Below are 17,330 nucleotides of genomic sequence, written 5' to 3'. Positions count from 1 at the left end.
TTCTCTTTCATTCATTCATTCATTCATTCATTCATTCATTTATAGAGGCAAGGGCCTCACTATGTTGTCCAGGCTGGTCTCAAACTCCTGGACTCAGTGAACTTTCCACCTCAGCCCTCCTAAAGTGTTGAGATTACAGGCATGAACTACCACACCCAGCTGAACTTAGAGTTTAACTATGACAATCAATATCTTTGTTCCTATGTCAAAATACATGCAAATAGTCAAAGAACTATTTTTCAAGTGAATATCTGGATCCTGGATCATAAGTCATTGAAGGTTCTTTTTTTTTGTACTATCCCAGGTAGTTGACTAATGATAAAATTCCAACTATGCATCAAAAAGAAGACACATTTGATTTATCATTAGAAAACAATTATCAGAAAAATAAAGTTATTTTAAACATTTTAGTCACTAGACTAAAACTATTCAAAGAGAAATGCAAATTACGATTATCTTAAAATTTGGTATTTTATTCATATACACACTGAGATCCCTCCTACCTGCACCCCAAAGCATCTTCAAAAATTGAGCTATAGACTCTGTGACTTTCAGGATACACGTATTCTTTAAAAATGAAATTTTATTTCATTATTAAAAGTTATATAAGAATTGGCAAGAATACTATGTGTGAGCCAAATAACCATAATGATCTCTAAATGATTGGTTGAAAATAAGTAATTTTGGAGAAGAAATATTTTTTAATGTCTATTATGTTTGCAGAAAATATCAAAAAACAAAGAAGAGTAAAAGTATGACTGGGAGTTGACCCATAATCCCATTAAGCACTGCTAATTACTAATAAAAGTAACTTTTTACAAATACATATATATATATATGCATGCATATATTCATATGTATATATTGAAGAAATTTTACAAAACTGGAATCTTATATGTAGGTTTATACTTTTATTTTCTCACATAAGCTTTTAATATGAACATTTTCTTTTGACATCAAATACTTCCTACTGGCTAATTTCAAAGATATCCTTCTATGAATACACTGTTTTATTAGGTAACTTACCTACTATTAGACAACAAAGATAATTTGTGATTATCATAAATAAGCTGACATAAATACCCTTATACTTTAAATATAAGTCTTTCAAATGCATCTTGGATTACTCACTTGGGATATAGTTTTAGAACTGGGATTATAAAAGATAACCACCCTTAAATTCTTCATACATTTTGCTAAATTGGTTTTTAGAGACTCTGTACTAATTCATATACCTGCCAGACTTTTATGGAAGTACTCCTCTCATTATAAATTCCTCAGTTTTGTTTTATCATGTAGTAAACATTTATCAATTTCACAGGTAAAAAAATGTTCCTTAGGGTTTTAATATCGATTTCTTTGACTACTTGTTAATTTGAATTTTTGATGTGTTTTTGATCATTTGTGCTTCTTACTTTTGTCCCCTTTGGCCATTTTTCTATGGTGTATTTGTATTTTTATTATTTATCTACAATTGAGTTTTATACAACTTTGGCTATCATATTTTTTCAGATAGATATTTTCACAATATTTCAGATTTTATCTTTTAGTGGAAATTAGATGTCATTTTTAGATTCAAAGAAAGACTTCTGATAGTTTAAATAATACTATATTAAGTGTTTTATTCTCATAAAAAATAGAATAAATTAACTACTAAAATTAAAATATCATAATCAACAGAATGTTACTTTGGTGAGGCTTGGAAACTCTACTTTCATGTGTGTAGATAGCTACATATATCCATCTATCATAGATCATATCATAACTCATCATAGATAAGGAGAGGTATCTATCTATCTATACAGTATGGAGAGATATATACACACACACACACATATCTCTCCTTAATACCTAAAGCAACACCTAATCTACAATAGATAACTCAAATATTTGCCATACAAAAAAAGTATTTATAAGTTAGAACACATTATTTACTTAACTAAAACAAGATTAGAATATTTTATTTATTTATTTCATTAACAAAGCCTAAAACAAAACCAAAATGAGCCTTAATCTGGCAAGTTTCAGGTACTGGCAAAGCAGCTGGCTGAAAGGAACTTAGTACAGCAATATTTGAAAAGTAAAACTCAAGTTAAGGTCTACAGAATTAGCCCAGAATTATCAACAATCAATATTTCCTTTGTCTTTAAGAAACTGTTACTTCACTACTGCCCTCTGCTGGTAGTATCATTTCCCTTTAATTCTCCCACCATACACTAAACCTTCATAAAATTATTTCTGATCTGCCTCTATATTTAAACCACCCATAGCTAAAAATATCCTAGCCATCTGGAATTAAGTAAGGCTTTTAGGAAATAAATTGTGCTTCAATGTAGAACTCTACATTGTTAAAAGCACACGCTTTCAGGTTACCTGATTCTGACTCTATGTTACTCTGCACCTTTCATTGCCTTTACACTATTTTACAAATCAGTAAATTATAGATAACTGATAGCAAAGCAAAATAATTCTTGACTGACGGTGGGCAAATTCTGTCAGGTAGAAGTTCAATTGATCTCATTTCCCCATTAAGGAAAAAGCCAGTTTGTTCATTTCCAAATCTATTTTAATATTACTGATCAACAAATGCCTCTGTTTTTTAAATTCTCCTTTGATCTAGTTGTAACATATGCCTGGTTCTCTCATTAATGATGAGTTAAATAAAATCTTTAGCACTTGTCTAACTTATATATCTATATGAGAGTTATGATTTTACATTTAAAAATTATTCTTTAACAGACTGAAGCCAGACTACATTTTTCCCCATAGAGCAATTCAGAAATGAAATATGTACCTGCAAACAATAGGGCTATGCCCAAATGGCAAAAATAATTTCCTTTGGACCAGCCTATATTTACTGAATACCTATCATACACTAGTTATGGTTCCCTGCCATTAGGAACTCCCAACTTCATGGGGAAGGAATCCTATAAACAGTTAAGACTATTTGCAGCAGGATACAGCAAAAGTGCTATGGTTGTGCTTAGAAGGGAGTAATTAATTGGGAAGGGAGGGGAGAGGAAAGGGATGGGGAGGAGGAAGAGCAAAAGTCAGAGGGAGGTGAAAATAAAACAGATATATCCTCAGTAAAACACTCAAACTCTCACATATTAACAGACAATTGAGTCTCACTTGCAAAACAATGCAATGGTATAAGAATGATTCCCATGTATACTGGACTGAATAAAAGGAATGCAAAGGCTGTCAGTAGAATGAGGTTTTTTCTAGATGGGATAGAACAACTAGGAGAAGGGGCAGGTAGGAAAGACTGATGTGCATTTCACCCCTAAGTGTTTTGTAAAGCAACTCCTATGGGTTCACTACAGCTTCTACTCCTCTTTTGGCCTATATGAAAGCTACTATACAGCCAACTTCAAAATCTGCACAGGATCACAAGGTTAATGTCACTGGATCTTAAACACAAAAGCTATGAGTTGCAAAAATAAAAACTCACGTAGAAAACATATATTATATTCTAAGTAGAAAATAAAGCAATAATGGTACCTTTTTGATCCATATAAAACATACTTTAAACAAATTATGAGACAGTCCATATTTTCTAGTGAAGTTCACCTGCAGCCCAGTATACAATCCAAATACTTTTTGTATATTAATTTACTATGAAAGGCATGAGGCACATCCCCCATATATCTCCCAACTTCCTGAGCCCAGCACAAACACATTCCTCCATATTTCTCTCAAACTTCAGAAAAACACCACCTAGGAAATCCCCGATAAGGACACAGCGGGAACCAATAAAAAATGCTAAATGTGCTGTAACCGAGAGAATTACCTTGTTCCCCTGTAACTTTACATATCCTGTTTACATCGGGCTATAAAAAGCAAGCACTCGCATTGTTCGGGGCCCTCTTGTATGCTGTGGAATGGAGGGACCAAGTTCGAACTTGCAGTAAAGATCCTTGCCGCTTGGCTTTGACTCTGGACTCTGGTGGTCTTCTTTGGGGAACAAACAGGTCTGGGCATAACATCTGGGGGCTTGTCCGGGATTCCCCAAGCCCACCAGACCCCTGGTCAACGGATCTACTAAGATCGATCTACTGATAGGTGAGCCGGCTCGTCTCCGTTTGTCTGTCTGTGTCTGTTCTGAATCTGAATCTGTGACGCGGGAGGTCTGAAACTGGAGCTGGCGCAGTCCTGGCGGACGCGCTATAGGACAGCCAGTGGAGACCGGTGGGAGACGTCCCCTGGCTCTCGTCTGATCTAGATTGCGATCCGAGCTGCCGGAGTGCGATGGCGATCCGAGTGGCTAACTCTGACCCAGGCTTCTGGTGCACGCTTGCGATCTGAGCTGCCAGAGCGCGATCGCGATCCGAGCGGCTAACTCTGACCCGGGCTTCCGGTGCGCGCTTGTGATCCCAGCTGCCGGAGCGCAATCGCGATCCAGGCAGCTAACTCTGACCCGGGCTTCCGGTGCGCGCTTGCAATCTGAACTGCCCCGGTTTGGCGGGCAGCAGCTATCTCTGATCTAGGCTGCCCGAGCGGGATCGCGACCAAGGCAGCTAACTCTGACCCGGGCTTCCGGTGCGGGCTTGCAATCTGAACTGCCCCGGTTTGGCGGGCAGCAGCTATCTCTGATCTGGGCTGCCCGAGCGCGATCGCGACCCAGGCAGTTAACTCTGACCCGGACTTCCGGTGTGCGCTTGCAATCTGAACTGCCCCGGTTTGGCGGGCAGCGGCTATCTCTGATCTGGGCTGCCCAAGCCCGATCGCGATCCAGGCAGCTAACTCTGACCCGGGCTTCCCCTGCGCACTTGCAATCTGAACTGCCCCGGTTTGGCGGGCAGTGGCTATCTCTGATCTGGGGTGCCCGAGCGTGATCGTGACCCAGGCAGCTAACTCTGACCCGGGCTTCCGGTGCGCGCTTGCAATCTGAACTGCCCCGGTTTGGCGGGCAGCAGCTATCTCTGATCTGGGCTGCCNTCTTGTATGCTGTGGAATGGAGGGACCAAGTTCGAACTTGCAGTAAAGATCCTTGCCACTTGGCTTTGACTCTGGACTCTGGTGGTCTTCTTTGGGGAACAAATGGTCTGGGCATAACAACTACTTACTAATGAAGCTACTATTTACTCTCAATGCCAGTTTATTTTTACTATACAAGCAGTAAAAAATGCAAAAACTTTGACCTTGTGCTATATAAATGAGGGAAACTGGTTACCCTTAAGGCTCAAGGGATTCCTCCCTCTAGCTTCCTTCCAGAATCTGGGACCTTTCAAAGGAAGCAAGCGAAGTAATTTCCTATTGCTATTGCAATTGTTCCTGACTCCTCACATCATACCTTCCAGGGTGTATTTCAATGTGGAAGGAGAATAACGAAACTATGTAAAGGATTTGCTCCTAGCTTCAGAAATGCATAATCATAGGTTTGCACATTTTTACCTTGAGACAAAATTTAAAGTAGATACCACTAGCTGGGATGTTGAGATTAAGCAAGGAAAAGAAACGGCTGAGAGAAAAACCTTACATTTTCAATGACTGGTTAATATAGGGTACTATTTTGAACAGAATAATTAATACTTAAAATCCACATACTTTAAATACTTTAAAGTTTACAATGTACTTGAGGATACAGTATTTAATTTAATCTTCACAGCAATCTTAGTAAGCAGATAAGAGTATCTCCATTTTATAGACGACAAACCAACACTAGGCCAGGCACTGTGGCTCACGCCTATAATCCCAACACTTTGGGAGGCCAAGGTGGAAAGATCGCTTGAATGTAGGAGTTCAAGACCAACCTGGGCAACATTGTGGGACTCTGTCTCTACAGAAAAAAAAAAAAACACAAAAAAAATTTAGCCAGGTGTGGCGGCTCATGCCTGTAGTCCTAGCTACTCGGGAGACTCAGGGAGGAGGATCTCTTAGGCCCAGGAGGTAGAGGATGCAAGCACCACTGCACTCCTTCCTGGATGACAGAGTAAGATCCTATCTCAAAACAAAGTAAAGAAAAAAAGAAACCAATACTCAGAAAGGTTTACTTCCTCAAAGTAACATAATTTATAATGGATGAAGCTGAACCCAAAATATAAGCCTTTATATCATTCATTCATGCAGCTGTAGTTGTTTACATGCTTACTCCTCATTAGAAGTTGATTCACTGTAGAAACTTTGATGCATCATTGTAGTTCTACGCACAAAAAACATGCAATAAATACTTGTTAGATGAATAAATGAATGATTATGCTAAAAAAGTAGAGCAATAAAAATAGGAGAATGGCAAAGAAATACTGCAAGGTGGTGCTTTAATAAAGATAAATTTGAAAATCAACTACAACACAAAGTAATTTCATGATTTGAAAAAAGAAAAAATATTTTAAACGTGTATATATATATGCTTTGTTTTGTGTAAACATTTAAATATACACCTGTATTTAAATATCTGTTAATTCCCTTAGTTACTATCCTAGCTAGAACCTGACATTTCTAGTACCTGAAAATATTGTTTTTACAATAAAATATTTATTAAACTTTTTGGGGAAAAAAAATTAAAATGCATATGACAAAGAGTTTACCATACCTTTCGTCTTGTGTTTGCATCTCTAAATGGCAAAAAATCAATATAATTTAAGAAATTAGTAGGATAAAAAAATTCTCTGCACTAAAAATGTAACATTTTCAAAAGGCAATGTCCTTACAATTATCATAATCCTTTAGAAATTGCTTGCATTATGATTAAAAAGTACTTACTTCCTACGTTCCCACAACTAGTTCGTGTGGTAAAGAAATCAGTAAACTTACTTTTATGCATAACATCTTTAACATTTGCTCCCCTTTCTGGGCTTGTGATTAAATGTAACATTTTGAAATCCCAAAGTTCTGAGAAAAGCATAAATCCTTGTCTCACAGCTGCTGTTTGACTGTGGAAACACATGCATTTTCTTTTCAAGCATCTACTATCAAAACTCCCAAAGGGCTTGGACTGGAGAACACCTGCATCTCTTCATTTAGTTCCAATAACAGAGCCTAAACTCCAAAATTACAAAAATAGATGCTCTGTTCAGCTGTAGTTACATTTTGCCCCTAATTCCCGTGAACAAAAATGCTAGGAGCATGAAATCATTCAGGCAAGCTCTGTCATCAAGAGGATAAGATTTTTTGCACCAGAAGCCCAGTGGGAACATGATAGAAAACTGGCAACAATTACAGATAAAGTACATAGTAAAGTCCTCAGGGAGGAAAGAGGAAATGTAATAAGATAGATGGGTATAATTTTTACACATTTATGCTCAAACCACAAATGTGAATTGTCTTTAATTGCTACAATATATAAGCATTCTTACTGATGTGTTCTGTCAAAAATACTAAACATATAACTTTAAGGCAATTCACTTATTTCTACATTAGGAGCAGAATTTTTTGAAACCAAAACAGACATTCTCTACAAATTAAAACTTACAATATAAAATACTGTCTCCATTTTTAAAACTCCTAAACAATATATTCTAACCAACCAACTCCAAATGGTGAAACAAAAGAGTGTGTCTGTTTGCTGGTATGTTTTAATCAAGAGAAAGAACTACCTCCCAATGTAACAGTAAATTGACAGAGATTAGAATTGTAATTGTGGCTTTCCTTTCCAATAGCAATGATCAAAAGTTTCCCATGTTTGATGAGTAAAATTTTAAATTATTTTTAATTTATAACAATTTGGTAAAGTTAAAAATTTTATATTACTTAATTCTGAAACAAATTATACAAGATAATACAAAGACTGGTTTACATTGGCATTACATTTAAAGATACTTTAAGAAGAACACTTATTTTAAATTATTTTAAAACAACATCATAATCATATAAATCTACTTTTCTTACCTTAGTAAAAAACGTTCTTTTTAGTTCCATTATATTAAAAGCAAACATAGCATGTGCATCTGAATTGCACAAGTGACTGCAGCTAAGCAGATACTTTAAAAGGTATCGTCGGCTGGGCGCGGTGGCTCAAGCCTGTAATCCCAGCACTCTGGGAGGCCGAGACGGGCGGATCACGAGGTCAGGAGATCGAGATCATCCTGACTAACATGGTGAAACCCCGTCTCTACAAAAAAATACAAAAAAACTAGCCGGGCGTGGTGGTGGGAGCCTGTAGTCCCAGCTACATGGGAGGCTGAGGCAGGAGAATGGCGTAAACCCGGGAGGCAGAGCTTGCAGTGAGCCGAGATCGCGCCACTGCACTCCAGCCTGGGTGACAGAGCGAGACTTCGTCTCAAAAAAAAAAAAAAAAAAAAAAAGGTATCATCTTTGTTAATGGTGGACCAAAATCAATTAGGTGAAATTTCATAGAAATAAGTATAAAGCTTTCCACATAGGTTCATAAACTAATGTAGACATATAAAATATGTAAAAATGACTTAAGAGTAGTTCGTGTGAAAAAGATCCATGGTTTCCAAGAAGCATACAAACTTAAGCAGCAACTGAAGAGAAGTTCCCTATACAAATCTGAGAAGTATATATATATTGTACTTTGTGGTATGTGGAGGACTGTGTTAAATTTTAGAGTAACATTTTAAAGAAGACATTTTCAAACATGTAGTGGAAGTAGTCGGTTTGACAATGTGAAGACAAATCATATCAAAAATTACTGAAATATATGATGTTTTACCTAGGATATTTAATTGGTGGGGTGGTAGAAGCTTTTGTAAAACATCAACCTTGTGCAGGGAAGAAAGAAGGCAGAATTGAGGTAGTGCTGAAATTGAGAGTATTAAAAGGGAAATAGTGCCATTAATTGAAAGAGTGAATAATGAAGCATGAAATAGGGAATAAAAAATTATACTGAGTTTAGTTTTGAATGTGTTAGGACCATTAAAATATCCAAAGAAAATATTTAAGAAGCAGCTAAAATTTGCAGCCCAGATGTCAAAAGAAAATAAATGGACAGAAAGATATAAACTTATGGTTGGTTGCTGAAAACAGAAGTATTGATTAGATCATTCAGATACAAAGACAGGATCAATAATATAATCTTGGTAACAACCTACACTTAAGGAACAGAAAAAAGAAACATCTTTGAGGAGGGGAACAAAGCAAGGAAAACCAAGAAACGACATTGTTCTGGTGTCAAGAATTGTGAGGGACCTAAGATCATGCACTACCACAGTTTCATGAAGGCTGCAGAAGACAAAGATCCCAAGTCACAGATAAGGACTTTATTACCTATGGCACAGGAAGCAATACCAGTATCAACATATTTGCATCTGTTCCCTTTGCCCACAAGTCTCACAGAGGTGACTGTGTGCAGGTTTCTTCAGATGGCTGCCTGTACATGCAGTGAATTACGTAACAGGAGATGAACCCTAAGTTAAGGAACCAAATGTTTTATAACAGTAAGCATGCTTTCTCTTTGCTCCAGAATAAGACATGACATTTGTCTTCCAAGGCTGTTCACTATAAGAACATCTTTGAATAGACAGTCCAAAACAAAGGGCAGTCAGCACCTCCATTCACAAGAAGTGCAAAAACAAAAAAGACCTATCAATCAGGGGGTCCCCAACCCCTGGGTCATGGACCCGTACCAGTCCATGGCCTGTTAGGAACTGGGCCACACAGCAGGAGGTGAGGAGTGGGCAGGCAAGCAAGCATTACTGCCTGAGCTCTGCCTCCTGTCAGATCAGCAGCACTATTAGATGCTCATAGCAGCACAAAGCCTGTTGTGAAATGTGCACGCAAGGGATCTAGCTTGCACATTCCTTATGACAATCTAATGCCTGATGATCTGAGGTGGACAAGTTTCATCTGGAAACCATCCCCCACCACCCAAGTCCTTTGAAAAATTGTCTTCCATGAAACAGGTCCCAGGTGCCCAAAACAGTTGAGGACCACTGCTATAGAGACTTGTCTCTGAACACTTAGAAGCCAAGAGAGACTAAGGATCGAATAGAAAGGGTATGATCAACCATAGCAGTAAATGCTGGAGACTAAAGAGGATGAATACCAAATGAAAGGAAGGAAAAAAAAGGTAAGAAAGGTAAAATAATATGTGTTGTCAGGTATGTTTCAGGCTGATACATTATTTCATGTCATTTATAAGAATAAAATCAGACCAGGAAATGGAAGTTACAGTCCAGTGAATAAATAATCTAATAGTAATTAGAACTATCTTACAGAGGAAGATATTGGTAGATATTTTCTCTAGTGGTAGATATATGCAAAAGGAAAAGGAAGAGGAGGAAGAAACAGAAATAGAGAAAAGAAAAGGAGGCTAACATGTATTAAGAACCTACTATTTATCTGTCAAATTTATACCCTTGAACATCTGTCATAAATGTTCATTCATTTATTCATTCATTCAACAAATGATTTCTCATGCATTCTTTGTGCATTAATCAATGACAGGCCCTGGAGATAAAATGGTAAGCAACCAGTGATTAATTCTGCCCGCATGGAACTTACTGTCAAGTGGTAAAGACATATATAAATATACACCATCTTAACAGCTATGAAAGAATGTAAAAGAGGTACTTAATTAAACTGAGTGGCTTGGGAGGGAGTAGGGAAAAGGAAGAGTCACAGAAGGCTTCCTTGGATAAATAATAGTTGAGCTGAGATCTTGAGACTGAGCTGGAAATAAACAGGTATAAAAAGGGTAAGGATGGTTGTGAGAATCCTAGACAGAAAAAACAGTATATGTAAATACATAACCACCACAGAGAACATCAAAAAAGGCCAGCAGAGCTAGAGCAAATAGAGAGCAGGAGATATGTAAACAGAACTCCTAACACTGTCTTAGAAATTGAAATGACAGGCCAGGCGCAATGGCTCATGCCTGTAACCCCAGCACTTCAGGAGGCCGAGGTGGGTGGATCACGAGGTCAGGAGATTGAGACCATCCTGGCTAACACAGTGAAACCCCGTCTCTACTAAAAATATAAAAAATTAGCTGGGCATGGTAGCGGGCGTCTGTAGTCCCAGCTACTTGGGAGGCTGAGGCAGGAGAATGGCGTGAACCTGGGAGGCAGAGGTTGCAGTGAGCCAAGATCACGTCACTGCACTCCAGCCTAGGTGACAGAGCGAGACTCCGTTTCAAAAAAAAAAAAGAAATTGAAATGATGGCCTAAATTCTTTTGATTCTAAGCTGATAGTAATCCATGGTCATTTTATATCCCTAAATAGCAGACACTCCAAAATTTATTTACACATTAATACCATGATTAACAAAGACTCAGAACTCTTTAGCAAGCAGAACCTGCTACGAATCATACGCAAAATATAGCATAAGAAGAGCCAAAGTCTATATTAAAAAGACAAGGGAGTCCGGGCACAGTGGCTCATGCCTGTAATCTCAACACTTTGGGAGGCCAAGGCGGGTGGATTACATGAGGCCAGGAGTTCAAGAGCAGCCTGGCCAACATGGTGAAACCCCATCTCTACTAAAAATACAAAAATTAGCCAGACACGGTGGTGCGCCTCTGTAAGGCATGAGAATCATTTGAACCCAGGAAGCGGAGGTTTCAGTAAGCTGAGATCATGCCCACGGCACTCCAGCCTGGGCAAGGTTCTGTCTCCAAAAACAAGAAAAGGGGGGGGAAAGAAAAATATTTAGAGCCCCATTTTTATTTTTATTTATTTTTGAGACAGGGTTGCATTCTGTCAACCAGACTACAGTGCAGTATGCGATCTTGGCTCATTGCAACCTCTTCCTCCCAGGCTCAAGTGATCCTTCCACCTCACCCTTCCCAAAGTGCTGGGATTACAGAGATGAGACACTGCACCTGGCAGAACCTATTTTTAAATGTTTTACATATATCAGTTATAGTCACCAAGTGCTTCTACCTACAAAGGAACCAGAGAAGCATCTATTTCCCTATTTGACCTGTTGTATCTATACAAAACTAAGAAATGTGACATTAAATGGTTCCCCTGAGTAGTAACCATAAATACAGAATGTGTGCTGGCACATTGTATTCTAATAAAAGCATTCAGCTCCTTTGCTGTTAATCAGAGTTTGTCAAGTACAGAATGCAATCAAGGAGGGAAGAGGGGTAAGTGTAAAGGGAATTGCTGAAACTTCAAAGACAAAGCAATGCTGTAAGATCATGACAGTGTGGCTCTTTTGACAGTGCTTAATATAAAGTAAAAAAGGAGATCCTTTACATTAGGAACTTTTAAGACTGAAGGATGTAGTGTTCAGTGAGGTGGATTCTAAGGTTAAAAGAGAAAATGATAAACAGCCCAACACCCAACACGGTGGGAAAATGTACAGTTAGAAGTTCCAAGTTCTAGTTCAAAGTCTGACTTGCTAGGCAATTGGACAAGTCATTGAACTTCTAGGCATCTATTTCCTCCTCTGCAAGACACAAATTATATTTTCTCTGCCTAAAACAGTTTTGATTTGTAGGCAAATAAAATAATTTACACAAATGTGATTTTTTAATTGTAAAGTACTGCTTTTATGAGTTTTACTAATACCATTAATATTTCTTTCCATCATAATTCCAAATCCCCATTAATAAAGCTGTCCATTCCCTCACATTCTCAAATCACAATCGAAAGGCTGCCTAGGTAATTAGCTCCTCTAAAAGCTCACTTTCTAATTGACTTTTACATGGCATCTGCAACATTTGCTGGTCCCCAGTTTAACCACCCATCCCCCTCAATTTGAGTACATGCACAAGGGGCAGCTGTCTTCCACACGTCATGTCATGACCCTAAAAAAGCCAGTTAGTATGATCATCATTCAAATTCTATAAGCCCATGGGAAAAGTTCATTAACAACCTCACCTAGACATCTATCTGTTTGTGAAAACACAAGCAGAGACCACTCATGCTTCCCTTTAACAGTTCACCTAAAAGATTTAACCACCTAACATCTTTTTCTTCCCTTAAGCCTCTGGAAAGATTCCTGTCTCTATTCCATTAGATGCTTCAACTTCAAAAACCAAAGAAAAGTAAATGTAATCATCAGTTACTAGCTTATTCATTCAATAAGTATTTATTGTTAGCTTATGTGCCAGGTACTGGTCTAGACACTGGGAATACAGCAGTGACCAAAAAGAGACAAAGCATCCTGCCCAAATGAAGCACAAAATTCTAATAGCAGGGGAAACAATCAACATTATAAATCATTAATATATATAGTATGGTAGATTCTGATAAGCACTAAGGAAAACTAAAGAAGTGTAGAGAAATAATTAAGAAGTGTCAATATGTGTGTAGGAGACAGAGAGAGAAATTTAGATATAACGGTCAGGAAAGTACTTGCTGAAAGTATAATATTTTAGTAAAGTCCTGAAGGACTGTTAATGAATTATTAATTTTTTCATTTAAGATTTACTTATGATTTGTCTAGAACATCAGTCATACTCACATACACACCCAATTTAAATCTTGTTATAAGAATATAAGATTAATCCAAATTATTTTAAAACTGGCATAAAAATAGTACTTATTAGCTCTCTAAACCATATCATAAATACCTAAGCCATGAATGTGGGTGGCAGTTCTAGGGTAGATGAAAAATTTAAATTTAAAAATGCCCCAAATAAACTATGTGAATGTAGTTTTAAGTTAAAATATATTACATTTTAGGTTTAAAACATACCCAAAGGAAAATTTTCAAAGCACTAAATACATGATCACATTAAAATTTTACACAGAAATCCATAAACATACCATTATACATAACACTAATGTTGCAGATTAGGTGAATTTCCTTGACAGCAAGAAAAAGTTAGAACTTTATAAATATTATAGGTGTCACAGATAATTTTTCTTATACTAGTTTACTTTTTGAGCCATATAAAAAGTTAAAAACAGGCCGGGCGCGGTGGCCCAAGCCTGTGATCCCAGCACTTTGGGAGGCCGAGACGGGCGGATCACGAGGTCAGGAGATCGAGACCATCCTGGCTAACACGGTGAAACCCCGTCTCTACTGAAAGATACAAAAAACTAGCCGGGCGTGGTGGCGGGCGCCTGTAGTCCCAGCTACTCCGGAGGCTGAGGCAGGAGAATGGCGTGAACCCGGGAGGCGGAGCTTGCAGTGAGCCGGGATCCGGCCACTGCAATCCAGCCTGGGCGACAGAGCGAGACTCCGTCTCAAAAAAAAAAAAAAAAAAAAAAAAGTTAAAAACACAAATAAAATTTTGTGACCCTAGAAACGCATTTAAATTACAAAAGATAATATAAATATTGTTAGAAGAACAGATTATTTAAATACACTCAACTTATTAATTTATTTTAATTGTATATATGGTAAAACAAGTATTAGGAGTTCCTGTCTAACTCAAGAATTTTCTTCAGTGGCAAGATTCTAGTAAGATTAGTCTCTTCTTAGGTATCAAAATTGTAACTGAATGGTCTGGTCATTTTAGTATCATCTTAGGTTTATTATTTGAAAACAAAAATTATTATATGGGTAATTCTATAAAGAAGTTTACTAAACAATGTATTTAAGGAACATGATTAAATAGGCATTAACAAAGCCATGATATTTATCCACCAATTCCTTCTTCCTATAACCATGTTAGACAAAACACATAGGCCAAATCTGGCCCACTTACTGCTTTTATAAATAAAGCTTTATTGAAACACAGTCACATCCATTCACCTAAGTCTTGTCTGTAGCTATTTTTGTGCTACAACAGCAGAAATAGTTGAGATAGAGACTGTATGGGCCATAAACCCTAAAATATTAGCTGTCAGGCCCTTTAATAAAGTGTTTACCAATCCCTTCCTTAAAAGATTGGTAAAATCTTTTCTCTATAGTGACAGCCCTACTTTGGATCCTGGAGTTATCCTCTAGTCATTCGTTCTTTATGGTTTCATACCCATTCTTACCAGGCTGAAATCTTATTTTTGAGGTGTGCTGTCCTTAGAAGCATGCTGACAGAGAACATCCTTAGACTCACCTTTCAAATACTAATTTCCAGGTTTCAGTGTGGATGCCACTCAACTGCAAATATTACCATAATATATTCATCTTTCAAATGTTTTGTGTCCCTCTATATATTCACTTGTGTACTGCTTTATTCAATATTCACCTCTACATAGTCTCTGCTCAGTTAATTGCAAATCTTTTCATAGTTTCTACTTGAACATACTAGTGCTGAACAAACTTTCTATAAGCTACAGTAGTTGTTGAATAATGTTAATGAAGCTCTACTCTTAAGCAACTATTTGAAACTACTCACTGGCCAGTTACTTCTAGAGAGAAAATGTGGACCACCTATCTTTTAAAACAAATGTCTATATTACTATCATATTGCTAGCCTCATTGACTGAATACCCTGACTTTGCTAACCACATACTGGCTAAGTGAATTCATGGCTGATAGTGATCTCTACCTATCATACATTTTTCTTGTCTCAGTCTTCATTGATCCTTCTGATACCTCCTCTCAATATGAGAGGTATAGCTCTGCTATTACAGTATAGAATAAAATGAAATAGATTCCATTCAAACTGCTACTAGAAAAAAATAAAACTATAAAATATGAGATAATGACCTCTGAGATTTTTTTCTCAGTTCTACCATCAAATCTTTTCATTTCTAAAAAATTACAGAAGGTAAAAACACCTAATTTACACATGACAAACTGTGGGTTACAAAGTGCTACTATCCCTAGAAAGTCTGCATTATAATGATATGCTATATTTTAAAACTCAGTTGTTCCTTATATAGGTGAATCTGAAGTTAACCACTATACATACAGCTAAATTCTCTCATATAAATAAAATCATTATTATTTATAAACACATTTCAATTAACAAAAGTGATACAAAAATTCTTAATCTGAATTTTGAAAAAGCACAACTGCAGAGAAAGCCAATTGACAAAAATAGCTAAAAAAAAAAACAAACAAACAAACAAACAAAAAAAAACCAATTTTAAAAGCCTTTCTGGGAAAAAAAAAATGCAAAATAAGGAAATAATGATAGGTTTGTACTTACCAGAATTGTGGCAGTAGTCAATATATTGTGGAACTTGGATTGTGAAGGCCATCAAATCTGGAGCTAAGAGAGACTCTGGCTTTCTACTCTCATTGAGCCACTTGGAGCCATGAAGGTCTTTAGTGTCGGAAGGACCCTGAAGCAAGGGAATCAACTTCTCTTTTCCATTATCAACTGAAAAGAAATATTTGTAGGACAATAACAAAAATAAAACATGAGTCACTTGAGAATGTTTGATTTTAAAATATACTAACACCATAATATAACATTTCTATTTTATTTGATATTAGCTATACATTTAATTATACTGAGTTTCATAAAATGTAAAGCATTTTTAACTCTTAAGTTTTCATATTTGCTAATGAATGCAGAACATGTCCAGAAAAGGTTATAAAAGGAAACAATACACTGTCTTCTAAAAATTAAATGAAATCTGGACCTTTATAAACTTACCTTAAAATCAGTTTGCACTGAAAAAAATCATAAATAGTTTTAAAAATATATTATGAAATAAAATATTGGTAGGAAGGTAAAGTCATTTGCAACCAAAATTTAAAAACAATTGGGTCTCCTATTTAATTATAACAACTTTTTAATTTAATTTTAAGTATCTTTTATATATATATATACACACACACACATATATATATACACACACACACCTCCTATTCCCTCAAAAAGTATAATAAACATTCCTTTTTCTCCCTCATAACCATTCATAAAACTAAGTATTTTTGCCTAAATAAAAATTAATTTGTTAAAGTCAAGAAGTATCATCCTGGCACAATTAGAAAAATTTCTAAGTAAAAATTTAAAATGTCTGATTCATAGAAACAATGAGTAAATTCTTGTTTCAGTAACGCTCCTTGTAAAATGCAAGGCCAATTCTCCTATACAGGCAATAAAGTTTTACACGGTCCAGCTGCACATACCTGGGGCTTTGGCACAAATTTTTATTGATCCCATGGTCCCAGAGGCACATTTGACCAATGATGTGCTGCAGTACTTCAATTCAACATTCTGGATTGAGCCTTCAAGAGTTGGCAGGAGATTCTTAGATTTCACACCTAATAAAAGAAAACTGCAAATGTACTAGCCGATTGAATTTAAATAATTTTTATACTCCTTCACCAAGGCATTTAAACTTAATTATACTTTAACTATCTACCTCAGATGTTCTTACAGTATTTGTGTTAGGTTTCATAGTTTAGTGTTTCAGAGGTGAAAGGATGCAAATTTAAAATAAATGGTCTGAACTCTCATAACTATACTTATACAGTCAATTCTTGATTAGTCAAGCACAAGAAATAAAAGTAAATGTACAAATACTTTTTAAAAAAACAACAAACAGTTTTAAAAATCATATTTGGCTTTAGAAAACAGAGTAAAATTTTTCTTTTTAAAACAAATCTAACTTATACAGTCAAT

At 36.4% G+C, this 17,330-nt stretch overlaps 1 protein-coding gene across 1 annotated transcript in view; it reads right to left on the bottom strand.

Annotated features, from left to right (window-relative positions):
• VPS13B (vacuolar protein sorting 13 homolog B) overlaps window positions 1–17,330 on the bottom strand; it is an 858,817-nt gene that overhangs the window by 604,795 nt on the left and 236,692 nt on the right. Inside the window, exons 16-17 of the mRNA XM_025394335.1 lie at window positions 16,835–16,983; window positions 15,903–16,076 (exon numbers count right to left, since the gene is read on the bottom strand). Coding sequence (XP_025250120.1) covers window positions 15,903–16,076; window positions 16,835–16,983 — 323 coding nt within the window. The remainder of the gene's footprint in view (window positions 1–15,902; window positions 16,077–16,834; window positions 16,984–17,330) is intronic.

Source organism: Theropithecus gelada, chromosome 8 (assembly GCF_003255815.1).
Source record: "Theropithecus gelada isolate Dixy chromosome 8, Tgel_1.0, whole genome shotgun sequence".
Taxonomy (NCBI): domain Eukaryota; kingdom Metazoa; phylum Chordata; class Mammalia; order Primates; family Cercopithecidae; genus Theropithecus; species Theropithecus gelada.
This window is presented reverse-complemented; position numbering and strand designations above follow the sequence as displayed.